Here is a 21,065-nt window from a genome sequence, read left to right as displayed (position 1 = left end):
TCTGGGGGTTGGGGGGAGCGCGGTAGGCGGGAAAGAGGAGATGGGGGCAGGGAGAGAGACCCAGGGCTCCGTCGCGGGCGCGCGCACCGCGCTCGGCCCGCCTTTTCTGCGCGCGCTGGGCGCTGAGCGGTCCGGGGATGGGGTGGGGGGCGCGGTCTGGCTGAGCGGCCGCGCGCCGGGAATGCGGGTGCGCGCCTGGGCTCCGCAGCGGCGCGTGGGTCTCAGTTTGCGATCGGGGGGCGGGCGAGGCACTGCTTACCTCTGATGCTGAAAGGCGGCGCAGCGCCCGCGCAGCTTGGCGGCGACGAGAAAATGGTGCATACCTATTTGGTCACGGTGCGGGTTCGGCGCGCGTGCGGTCCGCCTCGAGTCAGGGCTTTCGTGGTGCAAATCCCGCGAGTCGCCGGCGAGCAGGCACCGCCGGGGCTGCGGGCCGCTGCGGCCCTCGTGCTGACGCTGCTGAGGAACCAGCGCAGAGCGCGGCAGCCGCATCCTGGAAGACCAGGTAGGAGAGGCCCCGAGGAGTCCCGGCGCAATCGGCCTTTAGACGGTTTCATTTGGAGTGATTTAATACACAGATAAATCATCTTCCAGGGGGTGGAGGCTCTTTTCAGTCTCTCTCCACACTAATTGCATTTACTTAGAGGTGAGGTTCTCGCAATATTTTGAGACGGCAGGAGCCCGTTCACACACCTCCTTAATCCCCTGGAACTCGGGGAAGAACCGGGAGATTCTAAACCTATCTCAGAAGTACTCCTGAATTTCCTGGGTGGGATAGTCAGTAAACACACGCACACCATACTGTGAAATACACTAGAGCACTTTATTTCGTCCTGGGGGAAAGTATTACTAACGGTCTCGGTTTTCTGAAGGAGGCCCCCTTTGTTCTCCCCAGCCTTCTTGCTGGGTCAACCTTCCATTCCAGTAATCGCAGGTGCTCTGACTTGCCAAAATAGTAACATTGTTGGAAAGATCGGTAACTAGTAAGTAGAGATTTTGCAATCAAAGATGGGGTTTCGTGATGAGTGGCGGGTTTATTTGGCGGGACATATTCACATTTTTCAGGACAATGGCTGCGTGTTTAGCAAAAGATAGTGGTGAGTGCAAAGGATCGCAACCAATTGTATTTTAATCATCTCAGGCCACAATTAACACTTAAAAAAAAAATGAGGCCTACTTCTTGAAAAACAGACTCCTAGGTAGTTTTGTCTTTACATCAACTAAATCTTGATACAGTCGGTGAATTTCCTATAGCCAGAATAATGGGAAAAAATATATATTAGAGATATGTAGTTACAATATGCAGAATTCTATTAGAACTTGGATAATGAATCTAAAAACAATTTAAGGAGGTTTCATTTTTGTGACCATCTTTGTTGCATCATTTCCTCTAGGATATATGTTTTGAAAATACAAAGGCCAGCAGAGGTGTAATTATTTTTATTGTAACGTTAATAGACTTTTTTATTTGTAAATATAAAACTTAAAACTATTAGTGTTTACTCTATTAGTGTTTAATTAGTTACCTCGATTTCTATTGCAAAAGCCTACAAACAATTTACAAGGTAAATCAAATTTTATTTTTCATATTAATGTGAAAGTTCAGTTCTCAAAGAATCAGTAGCAGGAACTTATAAAGAATTTCATAAAGTGATCCTGTTGGGGTTTTTTTTAATGGTGCTTTCTTTATTCGTAGCAAAAAACATTTAGCCATTATAGGTTTTCGAGTATCATAGTTGTTTGTGTTACTTGATATAAAGCTATTTTATTTAAATTGTTTTTGTAACAAAGTAGAACATTTTAATGTATATAAATACTATAATTATGTGTTTTCAAATATAATATTGTGATTACTTTAAGTTATAGAAAATGTTTTATAGTATATTTATTGTGTAAAATGTTAAAGATATGAAAATAAGTTCATTGAAAGAAGCCATTTCTTTTTATTTAGATATAAATCAATTTTCAGGAATGATAAAGTCATTTTTAAATGCATTGACTATATAAAACCCCAATTTTCAGCAGTTATCTGAAGACAGAACACATGGCTTTGATAAAATAGGACATCTTAAAAATACATGCTGTTCTCCAAATTCATAACATAAACATCTGGAAGTATTATATATGATAAGTACTTATATATTAATTATGTTGGGTAATTGTGTTGGGATTTATGCAATCTTTGAGAATCACAGTGCTAAAAAAAACCTTGTATAAATTATTTGATATAAATGCAAATATTTAAACTTTTATTATTTTAACGTATTTTTAGTTTCTGTGAATATGTTCTCTATGACTATTTTATATGATTGAAAAAAGTATAGAATAAAATTCCACATTACTAATTTCTATCACATATACCTAATTAATTACATTGATTGATTTCTTCTACCTTGGTGTGTTTATAAAATAGGGGTAATTTTATAAAATTAAATATTTATTTATTGACTACTATTTGGAGGCTCTTAGGGTTTTTAGTGTTTTCTCAAGGTCAGCACTGTATAGTTAGCATAAACCATTATTTCCTGTGTGTAGTGTGATCCCCAGCCTGTATATTCTAGGTAAACAATACCCTTTCAAAAATCAAGACTTAACATTCATTTACTTCATTGAAGACGCTTGAATTTTAAAAATTCCATTTTCTTCTAAGGTAACAATGATGTAACCTATTGCTGTCTATATCCAGAATATTTTACAGGTCTACTAATTACATATTTAGCTCATCACTTCTAAGTGTCAAGGTAGAGTTAAGCTAAACCATTTTCCCAACATGTGAATAACTCCAGTTAGTAAATTGATCCCCATCATCTCAAAAACACTTTCTTAACAGAGGGCTGAATATCTGGCCCAGTAATTTTGCTCTTTCAGAAACTTTAGTCCTTTTTTTGAGAGAAACACAACAATATGACTTAGTCTCACTCTAATGCTGGCTGTGCGTATTCACAATGTAAGTTCATTTTTAAATAACTGTGGTAACTATAGGATAAATGCTTAGCTATACCTATTTCTAAGATGCCTGGGGGGTTAGGCCTTTGGTATCATTACGTGCCTCTTCCAACGACTTTAGGCTGGGGCTCCCACCTTGTGGAATTGGGCTAAAATCCAAATGTGTGTTCCCAGGACCCCAGAGAGAACACACAGTAGGAGTTGAGACTCTAGCTGATCTACGGACCTCCCTCCCCAACCTCCCAGCTTCGGTTTTCTTCCTGAACCCAGTTCCTAGAGATGATACGTATTCAAAGATTTAATTGGCAGCTGGGTTAGGGACCTCCAGCAAGAGTTTAGATGCTGACCCACTTGTCACCCCATTCCACAAATGCATCCCTTCTGCTTTTAGCCTCCCCTGGGCCTGCCCCTCACCCCTGCTATTTTCATGGGTAAAAACTAATCAGAATAACAATAACTGTAGACTAGGGATTATATGTGGAGCAGGACTAGAGGCTTCACTGGGTGGAGAAGGGCACGGGGGCTGGCAGAGTCTGAGTGGGCCTTGTGGATTCTAAAGTGGAAGGCTCAACAGGAGACATCTCTAGGTCACTCCCCCAGCCTGAAACTGGCCAAGACTTTCCTTTTCCTGGAGGGGAGGAGTAGGAGGGGGTTCGGGTCTTTCTGAGAAACAGCGAGGGAAAGTGCAGTTGTGCCGTTCTACTCCAGGTGGTAACTAGAATGTTGTAAACTCACACATCGTTTGTTTCTCTCTTTGGGTTGCAAGATTGTATGGAGAATTGCCCATAGTATTTTTCCAGTGATGTCTCTCAACTGTTTTCTTCTTATACTACAATTTTCCTCATGTTTGAAAACTTCTCCCCTCAGTTGAATCATTTAAATTAAGTCATTTATTAAAATGAAGAAATAATCTGTAAATCTTATAACAAAATCAACTTCTTTGACAATAAGCCTGCAAATGAAGAAAACCTTGCGAGTAAAGACTTCGTTTAGTAGGGAAAGGAAGGTCCTTTTAAAGGCTCTGCTCCATTTTAGAAAATGCCTATCAATTGCATACCTCCACAGATTCTCCATATCCTAATTCATGATATTTTGGTGTGTATTCAGCAATCCCATGTGTATTGAAAACTGCTGAATTTATTAAGTGTAAATAGCATTTGTACTTTGGAGATAAGAATATTGAAGAAAATCTTTGTTTATAGGTACAATTATTAGTTCACGAGCCCTGGAATAATTATTGCAGTTGGGCCGAACTACATAATCAGAAAGAAGTAATAAAAGAAAAAATATTAAAACCATTAGCCATAAAATTTTAAATTCCAGTGACTCAGAGATCCTTTTAAAAAGAATAAGTTTATTTTTATTTTTTTATATTAGAAATAGCATAATGGCTTTGTTCATAAAAATATGAAAATTTTATCACAAATGACATTTTAATTCTTCTTCAACTAGCTCTCAGTTTTCCCCTTTACCTCTTAAAAAATAATCTTAGAATTTATTTAAATGGTTGCAAAGCCAGTAGGGGTTTTGTTTTTAAAGAAAGGTTTTATAGGAAGTCTTCAGGATAGTAAGGCATCGGAGTCTGGTCAGAAGATGTAGCAGTTGAGTTGAGCTTTGAATAAAGAGGGATGTTTTTGTTTGCTTGTTTATTTTAGTTTGTTGTGTGCTTATTGTAATCGGATTTGAAAAGTATTAACACATATAGCAAAGTAAAAATCCCTTGGAATTCTGCCAAAGATTATAAAAATTAAAATTTGGTTTATTTCCAAAAAGAAACATTTTTGTAAAAGTTCAAAATTTATTATGAGCAAAGATATGTAACCTCTTAAACAAACTGAAACTAATAAAATTGTGTAGAGTGGTGCAAATAAATATGATTTTATTTTCTTAATTTACACATGAAAAATGAGAAGTCATCAAAGGAGTAGGCAAAGATTATTAGTAGCATTACTAGGACTGATGTTTAAAATACATATTTTGAGAGTTCACTCCTAGAAACTCTCTGTGGGTCCCAACAATCAGCATTTTAAATAGGCACTAAAGGAGATTCTGTTACAGACGGCTCATTGGGACACCGTTGACAAATATGACCAGGGTATTTTTCACCTTATTTTTGCTTTTTTTTTTTTTTAATTTAAGATCTGGCTTTTAAGTAAGATTTAAAATTTTAGAATCAGTCAATTACGCTTTAGATTCCAGGAAAGACACTTAGTCTGAGTCATCAGGAAGAGCTATTTTACAAAATAAAGAAGAACCTTTATTACAATGTGATCCTTCATCTGAATTGGAAGATTATCTCTTTTTAATACTACAGGGCTATTCTCCATACCATCTTGCAACCAAGACAGAGAAAATAATATATACATATGAGGCCTTTCAACACTCCAGTTGCCACCTGGAGTGGAAGGCCACAGATTTTTGCAAACAGAACCTTTATGGGGGAGAAGATGTAACAAGATGTACTTGAATATAAAGCTTGTGCCATCAGACAGAGAATTTCCACATAAGACAGTCATGATGTTGAAGCTTTTTAAAACACTATATACATTTACCTCTGTTTACATAAAATGAATGTAGATAGATAGATAGACAGATAAATTAACAGTAGTTTCTTTTATTTCATTTTATTATCCAAACCAGAAAACATGCTAGTTAATGTGACAACCTGAAATTATATAAATGAGGAAAAACAAAACATACAAGTGTTTTACAGGTTTCAGTTATATTTAAGACCAAGTAAAATATAGCCATTACAGACTAAAGGACTTATGGACAAAATGATGGGTCTTGGTGTCTTTGTAAAAACACATTGATGAGAGGAAAAATATGTATGAATAATGTAAGCTAAGAATATAATTTGCAAGAGCCGGAAAACTAAAATACTATGGCTTCCAAATTATAATATTTTTTCTGCTTTTAAATACAATTTGTTTAATGTTACATCAGTTACTTTGCTGATGTACTAGGGTTAAAAGCTTATGTTTTTACTTTCTTTTTTTGAATACCACCATTTTCTTGCTCTGCTTGGTTCAGGCGGCCAGATTGTCTGACTCAGCAACTGTACAATTCTTTCACCCAATTTAAAGAAACAGTAACTATCCAATGAACAATGACTCCCCCAATTGCAAATCTTTCCCACCCTGTAGAATAAGTAGTATATTTTTAACTTGAACTGTCTATACAAGGTGGAACACTTTGAATTTTACTCCATTCAATTTACATGCTGAACAGTTGAAATTTAATATATTTTATGTAATATGTTTCTTTTAAAAAGCTTATAGATACTTTCAAAAACTTTTGACCAAGTTTGCTTCCTTTTTTCTTCAAAATTATTAATTATAAGGAGCTTAACAGTAATGGAGCACATCAACTTACATTATCTCATTTAATTGTCACATTATCATTACGTTTTAGGGATTTTATTTGTCCTATCATAGACTGGTAACCGAGGCTCAGATAACTTACTGTAAAGTATGTTATAAGTCATTGTACATCTTACCCCAAGTGCCCTCACTTGTTATTTTATAACTGCCTCTACAGTGACTACATCTCTTCTACTTAACTGTTGTTTTGCAGGTTGCTTACCTCCCTTGGATTTCTGTTTTTCTCAGCATTAACCACATATGCTCCAGTAAACATATATTGATTGAGTGAATGAAAAGGTTCTGGAAAAATAAGGCAATATGATAAAAAATAACTGAAGGCCTTATGGACTCTAAAAGCCACTGAATCTCATAATAAAACAAGTGGATAAAGCTCTTTCAGAAATTTAATTATTCTCCCTTGTAAGTTAAATATAAAATACTTCCACTTTGACTTAAAAGAAATCAATGGCAAACCTATGTACTAAGACAGGAATCATTTAAAGAGTGAAGTAGAATGGTTACTTTCTTAGAATATATGACCTATGATTAGAGTCCATTTACTTACTAGCTCTGGTATTAGGACTAAGTACTTAAAACTCTCAGTAGTTTTATTTTCTCATCTGTACACCTGAGATGGTACTGTATATTATTCATCTAATAAGAACTAGGTCAAAGAGTATATGTAAAGATACATTGTAATTGTTCAGTTGGCATGCGTTCGTCAGTTATTGTTAAAGTGCCTGAATAATGATGCCTTTAAAAAAATTAGCTTACTTTTACAGTAAATGCCTATTTAAGTAGAATTATTCAGAGTAGCTAGAAATACCTGAGTTTTATTTTAAAGAATACATATATCATAATAAAAATATATTTACTCAATCCCCCGTACATTCTAAGATGTCAAGTAAAATTAGTGTAAATTTGCTTACTATTTTACCCACACATATATAGAAGCCATGTAGGATGGCCTTTACAGTGTGACTCTAAATTTTTCTAGTATTCATATATAGAAGCCATGTAGGATGGCCTTTACAGTGTGACTCTAAATTTTTCTAGTATTCATAAAGTAGATATTAAGCAATATTCATGAACCTGTCTTTTATAAAATAAGAAGTCAAATTAGTTTTAGAAATTGGAAAATGGTTATTAACCTGCCTTGAATTTATAAAAAAAATTAATAACCCAGACTAATAATTTCTGAAGGGAGTACTGAGCTAATAGACTTTTAATTCCTTTATAATGATTGCTGCAGTCTATCTGAATTAATAGTTTTAGTGCACAATTTTCTAAAAATTCTTTAGTATAAAAAGTGAGGAGTTGAAGGAAAAAGAGGAAGAAACATTAAAGTCATTCTCAAAACCTTCAAAATGTCTGCCTTAAAAAGTGACCTTTAGCTATTAGTATTTACATTTAGTAGAACACCAAAGAGACAAAATATATGAAATATTAAATGTTTCCTTAAGGCAAAATTTACTTAGGAATATAAAATCGACATAGAGTAAATATAAAGTGTTTTCTGTTATTATTACCTTTAAACAAAAAAGTCTGGAAGTTATTTTAACTGTAAGAAAGAAAAATACAAAACTATACACTCAACCCAGAGACTGAAAGGAAACCATGACTGGAAATGTTAAATCTATAATTGAAAGGTGCTAAAACATAAATAGGAAACATTTTTTATTCGTTCAGATTAATATACATAAAGCATATATATATAGCAATATAACATGTGTGTGTATATATATTATCATCAAGAAGTTATTTTTTTCCAGAGGTGTTTAATTATATATTAAGTGAAGAATTTTACTTGAGCAAGAGTGTTCTAACATGCACACAAAAAATATTTATGATCTTTTACAGCATCAGAGGAGAGTTGGGCTTTAGAACTCTTAGAAGTCCAGGAAAGGCAAAAAGAAAATGGAAGGGAGGGAAGGAGGGAGGGAAGAAGGAAGGAAGGGAGAGAGAAGAAAGAAAAAGAAAGAGAGAGAGAGAGGAGGAGGAGGAGGAAGGAAGCCAGAGAGATAAAGGGAGGGAAGGAAGGAGGGAGAAATGAAGGGAGGAAGAATCTATAGAGCCCCAATAAGGCAGACTACTTTTAAAGGATACTTTGGTGTGAGGAGACAGGTGACAAGGTCTTTTTTGAAAAGCAAAGCTTCACTGTAGATTCCTCTCAAATTAAGAGTGCCTTAAATTATTGTTAAACCCAATCAGCCAGGAACCCTGAACTCCCACTCCCAATAGTGAAACTGAATACAATGTTGTTTGTTTCAACATTATCTTTGCATTCTAATAGCACACTCATGTGTCAGCAGCATGAGCAAAATGGAATAGTATATGTGTTCATATTCCCAATTAAGAGGGCAACATGTGTTTGAAAGGATCAAATCTGTCCCATAAAGGAGGAAAAAGAGGAGGATGGGAATAGCGGTTTAAAGGAAGAGAACTTTATTATTTCTCAATTTGCCTATAGTTTCCCCCACTGTACCTCCTACTTGAACTGCACACTAAGAATTGGTGGGTGGCAGTAAATGCAGAGGAATCATTGAGCAGTGACACACTCCATTGTCACTTCCCATGATTTAATGAAAGTTTCATGGAAGTTCTTTCATTATAACAGCCAACTTGATTACAAAGAAGCTCTGTTTTCAGGAGCTTAGAATTCAGAGGAGACAGAATTAATTACATCTTTTGGAAGGGCGTTTGCTTGTTCAAGCCACAAATACCTGCCAGAATGTACAGTAATGAACAGCAACAACAACAAAAACAAACACTTTGATGGCCTAAATGAATAACATCATAGAAAATGTCCTATCTATTCTCCAAAAGAAAATTCTATTTATTGAGAGCCGCCTCTGTGCCTACATGCCTATATATTTTTACATACACTGGTCCCTCATCTATCCATGAGGTTCCAGACTCCCCCACACACAATAGGCGAAAATCCATGAGATAGCGACCTTATATTTTATTTTGATTTAACATTATTTTAATGTTTTAATTAATATTTTTATATTTTTAGGCTAGAAAATGCTTATTTTACTGCAAAAATAATTAAAATAATAAATATATAAAAATACCTATATACCACAAAATCCCACGATATAGCAAAAATCTGCGATACAAAATTAGATATACACAATTTAAAAATCCGAGATACAGTGAGGCCACAAAAAGTGAACCATGATATGGTGAAGGATGACTGTATCTGACATTCTCTATTCTTTATAATAACCCTAATGAGGTAAGTTGTACTTTCCCCATTTTGAGAAGTAAGAAAATGGAGGCTCAGAAAGTTTTCATAATTTATTTAAGCCTGCAAAGCTGGTAAATAAGGGATCAGGTTTATATAAGTATAAAGAATGGGGCCTGACCTGTGGTGGCGCAGTGGATAAAGCGTTGACCTGGAAATGCTGAGGTCGCCGGTTCGAAACCCTGGGCTTGCCTGGTCAAGGCACATATGGGCTTGCCTGGTCAAGGCACATATTGATGCTTCCAGCTCCTCCCCCCCTTCTCTCTCTCTCTGTCCTCTCTCTCTCTTTCTCTGTCTCTCCCTCTCCTCTCTAAAATGAAAAAAAAAAAAAAAAAGAATGGGATTGTTCCATTGCCCATGCTGCATGTGTCTCCTCCAAAATTAGTATTAAGGATATGGTTGATGTTCTCACCAATCACATCTCTTCAAGCCAGAGTAAACATCTATGACCATAGAAAAAAATATGGAGAGAGAACTGAGTTCAAGATCTGCAGCAAATATTTATTTATTTTGCAATGATGGCAATGTACCACTTCTCCACTTTATCTATAAATCAAGGGGGTAGCTTTTTGAAAACAAATTTTGCAATATGTGTCAAGAGCCTTATACTCTTTGGAAAACTGCAATACTATTTATTGTAGCAATTAGAAACACCTTAAATACCTGACAACAGGGACATTGTTAACTAAATTATAACTCCCTCACCCCCCAGTGGAATGTGTTGTAGCTGTTAAAGTAGTATTTATGAAATAATTTTTGGGAAGTTAGGGAAATGTTCTAATGATAAATGATAGAAAAAGCTCCTTGAGAGTTGTATTATATTAAAAAAACTGACCAAGGAAAAAAAACTGGAAGTATTTCAAAATGATAACAGTGCTTTTCTATAGTGTATTTTTTAATTTTCCTATGCAACTAATTTCTTAATTATTTTTATATATGTGAACTATTTTATATAATCAGGAAAAAATCACTTTAAAATTATAGGACTGGGTTAAGTGACTTTGAGAGGACTTCAAGATCCAAGTTTCTATCACATTTCCAAAAGTGAAGATCTTGTCTACTTGGTCTGGGATTTGCAACCTGTTCGAAGGCACAATTTTCAAAAAAAAAAAAATTGAAGGATTGCTAAATTGCCATTATGTAGTGTACAAATCAATCCGCAGGGAAACAGTGAAAAGAAGGTGGACCTCTCTGAGCCGAGAACCTTCAGTTTAAATTCCACCTCCTGTGCATTGTTACTTAAATCTCTAGGCTTCTTTTCTCTAATTTATGAAGGAAGGCTAATACTCTCTATCCCACAGGCCAGGGGTGGGATTAGAAATGATATTTATAAAACTGCTTAATACTTCTCACAAAGTTGGGTTTCAGTAAATGGCAGCCATTATGATTATCTTGGAAACTTAGAATAAATTTTCTATCGTCTCTGTTTCTGTCTGTCTCTCCTGTAATAATATGCCATATTATTTATTTTGTTTCTCAAGATGAGGCTAATTCTTAATATCTGTGCATGTAAACAAGTTATATATACATAAATACATACTATAGATATGGGTACATATAGATATATGTATTAACACACACATACTGTGCTAAACTGTTAGTTTTCTCAACTAGCCAAATAAATAAATATAAGAAATTTACCACATTAAAAAAATACTCAGTATACAAAAGCAGACAGTTACAAAGTAGTTGTGTTAGGAAGTGACTGTTTTCATGAGCTGCACAGATAACTCATTATATAGCATCCACTTTTGAGATACTTTTAATAGTAAACTCCTTACATAGATTTAAAATTATTTTTATTTTGCACATAATTTAGAAAAGACTTCTAAGTTATCCTCAAATTTATCTTGGAAAGATTATAAGTACTGAAGAGCCTATACCCAATTAATACTTTGGAAACTAAGATTGAAAAATTGTGACATAATTATGACTCAGTTTATAACAAGTTAAGACATTTGGGGTTTTGTGCTCCTTACCAATGTCCTGTTTGAGCAAAGAGAGAAATTTACAATTTTGAGTGAACTAAGATGTTAGAGAGTCCCTAAAAGAGTGCCTTTCATAGCAGACACTCAATAACTGGGCTTTATTGAATTTAATTAGAAAAGAGTAAAAGGGAGGAGGCATCCTCCACCTTGACTTTTCCGTAGATCTCATCCTAGGGATGAATTCCCTTTTCTTGTTAGTTTGTGTGAAGATCTGTTCTATTTTCTCAAAGGTCTGCCTTTCATGCGAAAGCTACCCTTTCTTGGAGTGGAAAATACTGTAATTAAAGAGAGACCTGGCATTCTTTGCCATTTCTCCCCTAAGAAAGTCTTTCTTCCCCATTAAAACCATTCAAATTGGACCCCGAGCCTTCAGAAGTCTTACCTAGGGGCACTTCAAGGGGTATTTTTCTTGGCAATTCTTGAGGCACAATTATTATTATTTTTTCTTTTTATGTATTTTTCTGAAGCTGGAAACAGGGAGAGACGGTCAGACAGACTCCCGCATGCGCCCTACCGGGATCCACCCGGCACGCCCACCAGGGGGCGACGCTCTGCCCACCAGGGGGCGACGCTCTGCCGCGACCAGAGCCACTCTAACGCCTGGGGCAGAGGCCTTCTTTGCTCCAATGGAGCCTTGGCTGCGGGAGGGGAAGAGAGAGACAGAGAGGAAGGAGAGGGGGAGGGGTGGAGAAGCAGATGGGCACTTCTTCTGAGTGCCCTGGCCGGGAATCGAACCCGGGACCCCTGCACGCCAGGCCAACACTCTACCGCTGAGCCAACCAGCCAGGGCTGAGGCACAATTATTTTTGGGGGGGTTGTTTTTGTTTAGTTTTGTTTTGTTGACAGAGAGAGAGAGGGACAGATAAGGACAGACAGGAAGGGAGAGAGATGAGAAGCATCAATTCTTCATTGCAGCATCTTAGTTGTTCATTGATTGCTTTCTCATACGTGCCTTGACCAGGGGGCTACAGCAGAGCTCAAGCCAGCGACCTTGGGCTTCAAGCCAGCTACCTTTGGGCTCAAATCATTTACCGTGGGTCATATCTATCTATGATCCCAAACTCAAGCCGGTGAACCCGTGCTCAGTCCGGATGAGCCCGCGCTCAAGCCAGCAACCTCGAGGTTTTGAACTTGGGTCCTCCGCGTCCCTATTCATTGCACCACCGCCTGGTCAGATAGAGGCATAATTGTTATTATGCCCACTTTATAGATGAGATATTGAAGCCAGAGTAAAATATATCTTGCTCAATGTGGTAATGTAGGTGGTGGAGCTTGGCTTGGGACCCTCTTTTTCTTACTTTATTAATTCTTATTAAATTTTTAATTTTTTAAAATTTTTATTGATTTCAGGGGTGGGGCGGTGGGGAGAGAAACATCTGTTCCTGTATGTGCCCTGACCCGGGATGGAACCAAAACCGTCAATAGCAACCTCTGCGCTTTAGGAGGAAGCTCTAACCAACTGAGCCACCCAGGTGACGGTAAACTCTTTCTAATTAAAAGGGGCATGAGCCTGACCAGGCGGTGGCATGGCGCAGTGGATGGAGCATCGGACTGGGATGCAGAGGACCCAGGTTTGAGACCCCGAGGTCGCCAGCTTGAGCGCGGGCTCATCTGGTTTGAGCAAAATCCCACCAGCTTGGACCCAAGGTCGCTGGCTCCAGCAAGGGGTTGCTCGGTCTGCTGAAGGCCCGCGGTGAAGGCACATATGAGAAAGCAATCAATGAACAACTAAGGTGTTGCAATGCGCAATGAAAAACTAATGATTGATGCTTCTCATCTCTCTCTGTTTCTCTCTGTCCTTGTCTATCCCTCTCTCTGACTCGCTCTCTGTCTCTGTAAAATATAAATAAATAAATTTTTTAAAAAGGGAGGGGCATGAAATTCTTCTTCCATTGCCTTAGTCTTCAAATAATCTTCTATACCCAGTATCTATCCCAGAATCCATCTATTCAGGCTTAGCCCAGCTATACCTAGAAAATCCTTTACAGGGTGCGTACCTGGTTCTGACAAGCTATTTTCTAAGGAACTCTTCTTAATTGTGGGATCCTCTCCAAACCCTGAAATACATCTTCTTTCTGGTAACACAGTTCTGAGGTGTTAGTTATTAGAATGCGTTTCCTTCTCCTAGACTGTTAATGTAGGCTCCCCCCTCAAGAGTTCATCCCAATTCAAGGACACCTTCATCCACCAGAGAAGCAAATACGTTGATAGTTGTTACCAATACACCTTCTTGACAAAGGACCATTCATTTTTTTATATCCACAACTTCAATTCAAGTACCTGATATATAGTTACTGTTTGTCAAATAGTCATGAATGATGGTTTTCAGAAAAGCAACTCTTATTTGTCTAATACATTTATTATGTTTAATTAGAATGGCTAATAAATGCACACTGTACAAAATTTAAACAATAAAAGTTGTAGAGGTGAGAAGAAAGTCTCAGGCCCTTCACATTTCCTCATCCCTCCCCCATACACACACACACACACACGCATTTATAGACGTCTCAGTACCTTTCTACTTTGCCATTGACATCAAACACCCTGCTTCGAACTTAGCATTTAGGAATGCTGTGAGCATTCTAATAGCGGCGGTGTTGTATCAGAAGGAAACGGGAGAAAATTCGCCTGACTAGGATAACCTGGCTTTAAGAACCGCGTGTGCATCTGTTTCTTGGAGCGTAGGGCTGGAGAATTCCGGGTGTGGCAGATGGCAGTGGGCCAGGGCGCCGTCCCTCTACCGCCTGGTCGGCTCCGACAAGGACCAATTCCAGCTGGCCAGTGCCCCGGGAGAGCTGCCTCGCGGGGGGCTACCTCAGGGGAGGTCACATTCGCAGCACGATCGATCGATCAATCGATCAATCGGAGTGAACGACACCTTCTCCAAGAACACGAGTTCGCGCTGCCCAGGAGAGGAAAGGTTGGGCTGGAGGAGCCGGGGGCCGCTTCCGCAGGCCAGGAGGAGGACAGAGGAGGGGCGGACTGGTCACGAGAGGCCGAGGCGGGCGCTGGCCCTTCGCCAAGCGAGATGGGAAGAAGGGAGCCAGGGCCAGCCTTGCAGAACAGCATGGAGACGGCCGCGGACGCACTGGCTGCCGCCGCCGCCCGCGGCTCCGAGATCGAGGTGCTGGCGCTGCTCCAGGCGGGGGTGTCGCCCAATGCTCCCAACCGCTGGGGTCGGACCCCGATCCAGGTGTGTGAGCAGCTCTGCCGCGGGAGGAGGGCTGGGAACGGCTCTAGGGGACTAGGTCTGCACGGGGGTCGGAACGAGGGAGCATTTCCACTGGCAGGGCAGTGACATCCTCGGGAGTTTTCCGACGGAGCTTGGCGTCCGAGACTCCCCGTGGCCGAACCGTGGGCGCCGAGGAAGCCGAGGGAGAAATGAGGAAGCACAGAGGTGCAGATCTCTAGAATGGTGTGAGGATCTGGAGGGAGAACATATTTGTGTTAATAATATTGACTAAGCCATATTCTTTTTTCTTTTGCTATATTCTTTATCAGATACAAAATTTACGAACGTTTGGTGTAAAACCTAAGTGCTGGGGTCACTTATTCCTGAACTCACAGGCCCTCGAAAGGAACTGATTATCATTTTCCTCCATGGGGGGGGGGTTTCACTAGGAATCTACTACTATTTATGTTGGAATAGATATCCATTAAAATTATTCAGAAGCAACTGGATAAAAACTGTGCTTTTTTTAACCAAGTAAGGGAAGTATAAGCTTATTTTACAATATATGCTTGTAAGAATATAAAAAATGGAGACATATATGAACATTAGTGTAAATTCACCTGAAATAATGTCAATTTAGTTATCATTTAGCGGGTTTTCCTATTATTGTTAATATCGCTAACTTGCTATATAGATGAAAGTACCTGAGGTAAAGTTTCAATTCCTTGTCGTTGAGAAATGTCACGTCTCCTCTCCCCATTCCAGTTCTGTCGTTGTTGTTGGGGGAAGTGGAGTAGCAGGATTTAGTAACTTTCTAAATCTCAGGCTAAAAACAAATTCTTCCAGGCAATCACCATCCTAGTTTTGTTCCCAGTGTCAGCAATGATTTCTGATTCTGAAAAATAAAATATATGTATAACAAGTACATATAAAAACTCCAGCATAACAAGACAAAGGAAAGTAGTTCTAATGGGAACTCCACAAACTTTACCAGTAAATCTTCCTTCCCTGAAAGCATGCTAATACGATAAATTTTATACACTTTCAAATACAGATATTAAAAGGAAACAAAAGTGCCTAACACTTGAGATTATCTGGGATTTGAAATGTGGAGAAAATTTGAGCCCTTTAAAAATTCTCTCTCTCCTTGCTCTGTCTTTAAAAAAATTAAGATATGTTTGCCTAATTCATAATTTCATATCTCTAAAATATCACCAGCAGCTTGGAAACTGGGAGTTTGGCTTTAGATATATGGTATATGTTAGATGTTATTTATATAAATACAAAAATAAAAAAGAAAGTTGGATAATTTTATAATTTATTCAATAGGGAGGTTAGCATAGGGAAAAAAAGCGCATGATTTTGGTATAGAACCCTAATCAAATTTGTGTTCAGTATAGAAATAACTGATAGAAAAAAATTTTAAAAATTTAATGTCTTTTCAAATGGATTTAAGCACCCTACAAATATTGATTCAGTAGATTTTTTTCCCTTTTTTTCCAAGTGAGAGGAGGGGAGATAGACTCCCGCCTGAGCCCGGACCTGGATCCACTCGGTAATGGAGCTGATGCTCTGCCCAGTTGGAGCCGTGCTCGCAGACCAGCTATTTTTTTTAGCGCCTGGCCAGGACCTAATAGATTCCTTTGCATTTGTCACTGCTCAGCCTCTAATACTAAGATAATAAAAAATAATAAAAACATCTAAAACCAGTTAAATCATGAAGGACTTCATTGGATAAACATATAATAATAATGTGAAAGTTTCCCCAGTTTTTATTTTAAAAGAGTGCATTGTTCTATTGCACTGCAGTGGTTTTTCTTTCTTTTTTTGGAGCTATAATTTTGTTCCCTTATATTTTCTCTCTGTATTTTTGAAAATTAAATCAGTTCCACTTTCTCCAGAACAAAAATCAACAGCCATAGTATAACTTATTATGGTTCCCTTGTTTGAACAAATTAATTTGTGTTTAATACAGAATGTAACTAAAATAAAATTCCTTTTTATACAGTCACTTCTAATATAGCCAAATAATGATTACCCTAAAAATAGAATCTTCTACCACTGCCACCACCATGCAACACTCAAATTGTAAAGTTACTCTGATTTATGGACACTTGGTGTAATTAATGGCTTTGTTTCAAAGATGGTCTAATGAGGTCAGCATCTCCTGTTTAATAAACACTCAGAGTATAAATTGTAGAAGTATCTTTATTCTCTATATCTGCTGTAACAAATCACCATGCTTAGTGGCTTAAACCAGAAAATGTATTATATTACAGTTTTGGATGTTTGAAGTGTAAAGTGGATCTACAGGGCTGTGCTCCTTTGAAAGTTCTAAGGGAGAATCATTTTTCTTGCCTTTTCCAACTTCTAATGACCATCAACATTCCTGGGTTGGCCCCTGAATCTTCTCTCTGACCTCTGCTTTCATTGTCATGTACCCTTTCTCAACTGTCACTGTTTGGTAAGGAAAACGTGATGGCAGTGAGCCCACCCTGACAATTCAGGTTAACCTCCCCCCAAATCCTTCATCTTGCCAGCAAAGTTCCTTTGCCGTGTAAGGTAAAACACTCCCAGCTTTTGAAAGTTAGGAAGTGGACATCTGGGGAGGGCATTATTTAGCTTACCACAGGAAAAATATTTCAGGGCTGGTTAGACAAACTCTTTTTATCCTGAAAGATTTTGAAATATAATATTCTGGGAAGCAAAGGAAAGCTTACAATTTTTGCAAGAATTAAGGTTTGTTTTCTGTTTTTCATCTTTTTTTTTTTTTAATTTTTCACTTTTTAGCAAGGGCTTGGATATACAGCAGTGAACCATACAAAATTCTGGGTCTTACATTATTTTATTATCAAAATTAGGGGGAAGACATAGGAGGTTAGGCAAATTTGTCCCTCACTCTTTTGCTGTTGTCTGTGCCTCCAGCAGTGTTCTATGTGTAACTGAAATTCTGCAAAGCTTAGAGAATATATTGGGAATTCCATGTGTACAGAAAAATGAAATGGGTAGAACTGTTAAAGAGAGTTGTTCACCGAAAGCAAGTAAAAACTGACTAGACATCCGTGGCTTGTACGGATGTCTGCACGGGGTAGCGGCCTCACAATGCTTTCTTGGAGTTAATTAATCCTGCCTCTACCATTTGCCCTACTCACTCCCCACTCTGCTCTCTCCGGCAGGTCATGATGATGGGCAGAACCCGAGTGGCGGAGCTGCTGCTGTTCCACGGCGCGGACCCCAACTGCGCGGACCCCACCACCCTCACCCGGCCGGTGCACGACGCAGCCCGGGAGGGCTTCCTGGACACGGTGGTGGTGCTGCACCGGGCCGGGGCGAGGCTGGACGTCCGCGATGCATGGGGCCGCCTGCCCGTGGATCTGGCTGAGGAGCGGGGCCACCGCCACGTCGTCCAGTACCTGCGTGCGGCCGCAGGGGGGCGCGGAAGGCGGTAGACGCGCTGTTAAAAGGCTTCAAGGTACGGAACGTGAGGTAGCCAATCTAAGAATTTGAATCGAGAGATCTTTCTTAGCCTAGCGCACTCCTTTTTCAGAAGAGAAACTTGGCCTGAGAAAGCAGTCTTGAGTCTTTTCTGATCTCTCAGACTGCCAGCGGATGGAACAACCCCAGTAATCCGATATCGATATTGTGCTGCCTGGCCGGGGTTCTGCATAGGAGATAGCCTCAGATAGACTTCCGCAAGTTAAACTCTGTCTTATAACCCCTGCTTCCTCAATCCCCGTCACTCATCCTCCCCTCAGCTCAAGGCCTAGACCTGGAGCATTGACTTGAGGCTAGAAGTTAGTGGCCACATCCGTTCTGTGGCCCTCAGTTTCCCCATTAGGTTACCTAGGTCCCTGGGCCAACTTTGCAATTTTCAGAACCAGTTGTACACGGCATCATGTGGCACAGATATGTCATTCTGGTTCCCTTGCAAAATTCTACTAAATTTGCCCTCCGCTCTAAGCGGTAGGGTTTTCCAGAGCTCCCCAGGGGACTCCGGGGGCATCTGAGATAAAGACCTCTCTGCCTCTCACCGACTGCGCACCTGGATTTGCTGCACGCTGCGAGAAAAAGTCCCTTTCTTAAGCTTTACCTTCTTGTAAGCTTTTCGTTTCTGCGAGAGAGATCGATGCGAGAGGGAGATGGATATGTGTTTTTTCCCTTCTCATTCTACCACCACAAATCCTTTCCCCAATACAAAGCCTTGACCCATTTCCTCACCTCCAGTCCTGCCTGCCCAAAGTGCCAACTTTAATTATTTTCTGAAAGGGGAACTATTTTTATCAAAATACATATATGAAGCACAATATGCAAAGGTAGCGCGAATATTTAAGGTAACATTGACTTTGAAGATACTGGAATCTACACTGTAGGCTCAGAACAGGGGGCATTAGGCGTCCTGGGCCTTAGGGGAGCAGGGACAGAGTGGAGGGCCTCGCTGTGGGCCATCTGCTGGGGAGATGGCAGGAGCGCAGTGCCTCGGATTGGAGGGGGACAAAGATTTCTTTTAGCGAGCCCTCCTCTCCTCCAGTTGAAGAAGGAGGGGCCGATCACAAGAGCAAGAACTGGGAGCAGCAGAAGAGAATTATCTGATTGAACTGGGCCCCAGGCAAATGAAAATTGAGTAACCCTTTATAATCAAACCTAAGAAAACCAAGCATGCATGCCTTTCCTTTCTTCCTTACCACCTCCCTCCCTCCCTTCCCCTCTCTCTCCCTCCCTCCCTTTCTTCTTTCCTCCTTTCCTCCCTCCCTCTTTTCAACTGAGATCTTACTATGTGATCAGCCCGTAGGTAGGACACAAAATTGAACGAAACAAGAGGAGTTTTGCCGTAATAGAGCTTACATTCTGGGAAATAGGCTTTAAACAATATAACAATGAATTTTACGAGAGTGAGTTTGTAAAACCAATGTGATGGATAAGAGTGAAGTGTGAATAGGAGGGGAGCCTTTCTTAGAGTGGTCCGAGAAACGGACTGATGAGAAAATAGCCACTGGAGTCAGATAAACTCTCAAGCAGAACCTGCTGTGGAAATGATTGTCAAGAGGATCCAGAGGCCGGCGGAGCATGTACACAACGAGATAAGAGAACAGGACAGAGACCAGATACTTGTAGGTCAAAGAAAGGATGGTTGATCAAAATGTGGGTCTTGTTCTAGAAACGTTAGGAAGCAGGTTTGGGAGGAGGACCTGGGAAGGAAGACAACAGGATGGGAGGGAACCAAAGGTTCCCAGACTGTACAGCCTTAGCCTAATCAGGTGTGCTCCGAGGAGTGAGTTCGCTGAGTCGGTAACAGCTTCAGGTGGGGACGCCCAGAAGGGCGAGGCGAAGTCTTTATGTCCCTGTCTGGCGTTGTGTGTGTGTGGCAAGCGCTCGGCACCTGTTACGTAGGTGTTTTCCTCTCTCAACCCGCAACCCGCGCAGGCCCCCTGGGCTCTCCTTGCCTTCGGGGAGCGAGCGCGGGAGCTGCCGAGGAGCCCAGAGCTGCCGGCGGGCAATGGACGCCTGTGCGCGCGATCAGGGAGGTTCGGGCGTGCGGAGGCTGCTGACGGGGCCCGACTCGATGGACAGACCGACCCTGTGCTGAGATTTAGTTGTTGAGAGGAAGTGTACATGCAGGCGAAGCCATCCTTGTCCATAATTGTCCGAATACCTGTTCCGGACCGGGGGGGGGGGGGGGGGGGGGGAGGGGAATGGGGCTCACATCTTTGATTTCTTCGTTTCTAATGTGTTCTTTCTTTTTGCCATCTGCAGATAATCTGTCTTGAAGAATCTGAAGAGCTCTTCGTTCTGCAAAAATGCTTTTCCTGCCGCTCTTTTTTATCTTTTCTACTTTGTCCTGCTTTGCAAGTAGATTTTTAAAACTGTATACATTTATAAGTTGATATAAAAGGTTAAAAACAATACTGTCCCTGCCTTTTCATTGGTTGGAGTTTCCGGAGCGCGCGCACCCCTCCCCCCCAGAGCGCATTGGTGCAGGTGCTTCCTCTTTCTAGCCTCGCACCTACTGGGTGCTGTTATTACAGCCATTTTGTGAACTCAGAAAACGGACCTTAAAGGGAGTGCGTGGCCTTTCTTGTGTCAAACTGCCAGCAAATGTCAGAGCCAGGACTCCATTAAGGAAAACACACACACACACACACACACACTCTTTCGTTAGCGCATTTATTCGGTCAACAATTAGCACCATAAACACATGACGAGAAATTCAATGCAGTTCCATCGGATTAGAGAAAGCGCTATTTCCAAGACTCACTGTTGTTTCATGTAGCTCTCCTAAAGAAAATTGCAGTGTAAGAATGTTTCACACTGTGAATTTTAAAACACGTCCGGATCTCAGATGATAA

At 40.0% G+C, this 21,065-nt stretch overlaps 1 protein-coding gene across 2 annotated transcripts; it reads left to right on the top strand.

The window, feature by feature from the left end:
- Positions 1-156: 156 nt before the first annotated feature.
- On the top strand, positions 157-20,610 carry LOC136324452 (cyclin-dependent kinase inhibitor 2A-like). Of its 2 annotated transcripts, none has more exons than XR_010729096.1 (3): positions 157-505; positions 17,898-18,193; positions 20,473-20,610. XR_010729096.1 is itself a non-coding variant. In XM_066257351.1 (3 exons), exons 1-2 carry the CDS (start codon positions 14,617-14,619, stop codon positions 18,168-18,170), a joined length of 399 nt encoding a protein of 132 aa, XP_066113448.1. In that variant the 3' UTR covers positions 18,171-18,193; positions 20,473-20,610. The 2 variants fall into 2 exon arrangements, 1 of the variants encoding a protein (XP_066113448.1); XM_066257351.1 differs by lacking the exon at positions 157-505 and adding an exon at positions 14,617-14,742.
- The last annotated feature ends 455 nt before the right edge of the window (positions 20,611-21,065 follow it).

The sequence above is a fragment of the Saccopteryx bilineata genome, chromosome 2 (assembly GCF_036850765.1).
Source record: "Saccopteryx bilineata isolate mSacBil1 chromosome 2, mSacBil1_pri_phased_curated, whole genome shotgun sequence".
NCBI lineage: Eukaryota > Metazoa > Chordata > Mammalia > Chiroptera > Emballonuridae > Saccopteryx > Saccopteryx bilineata.
This window is presented reverse-complemented; position numbering and strand designations above follow the sequence as displayed.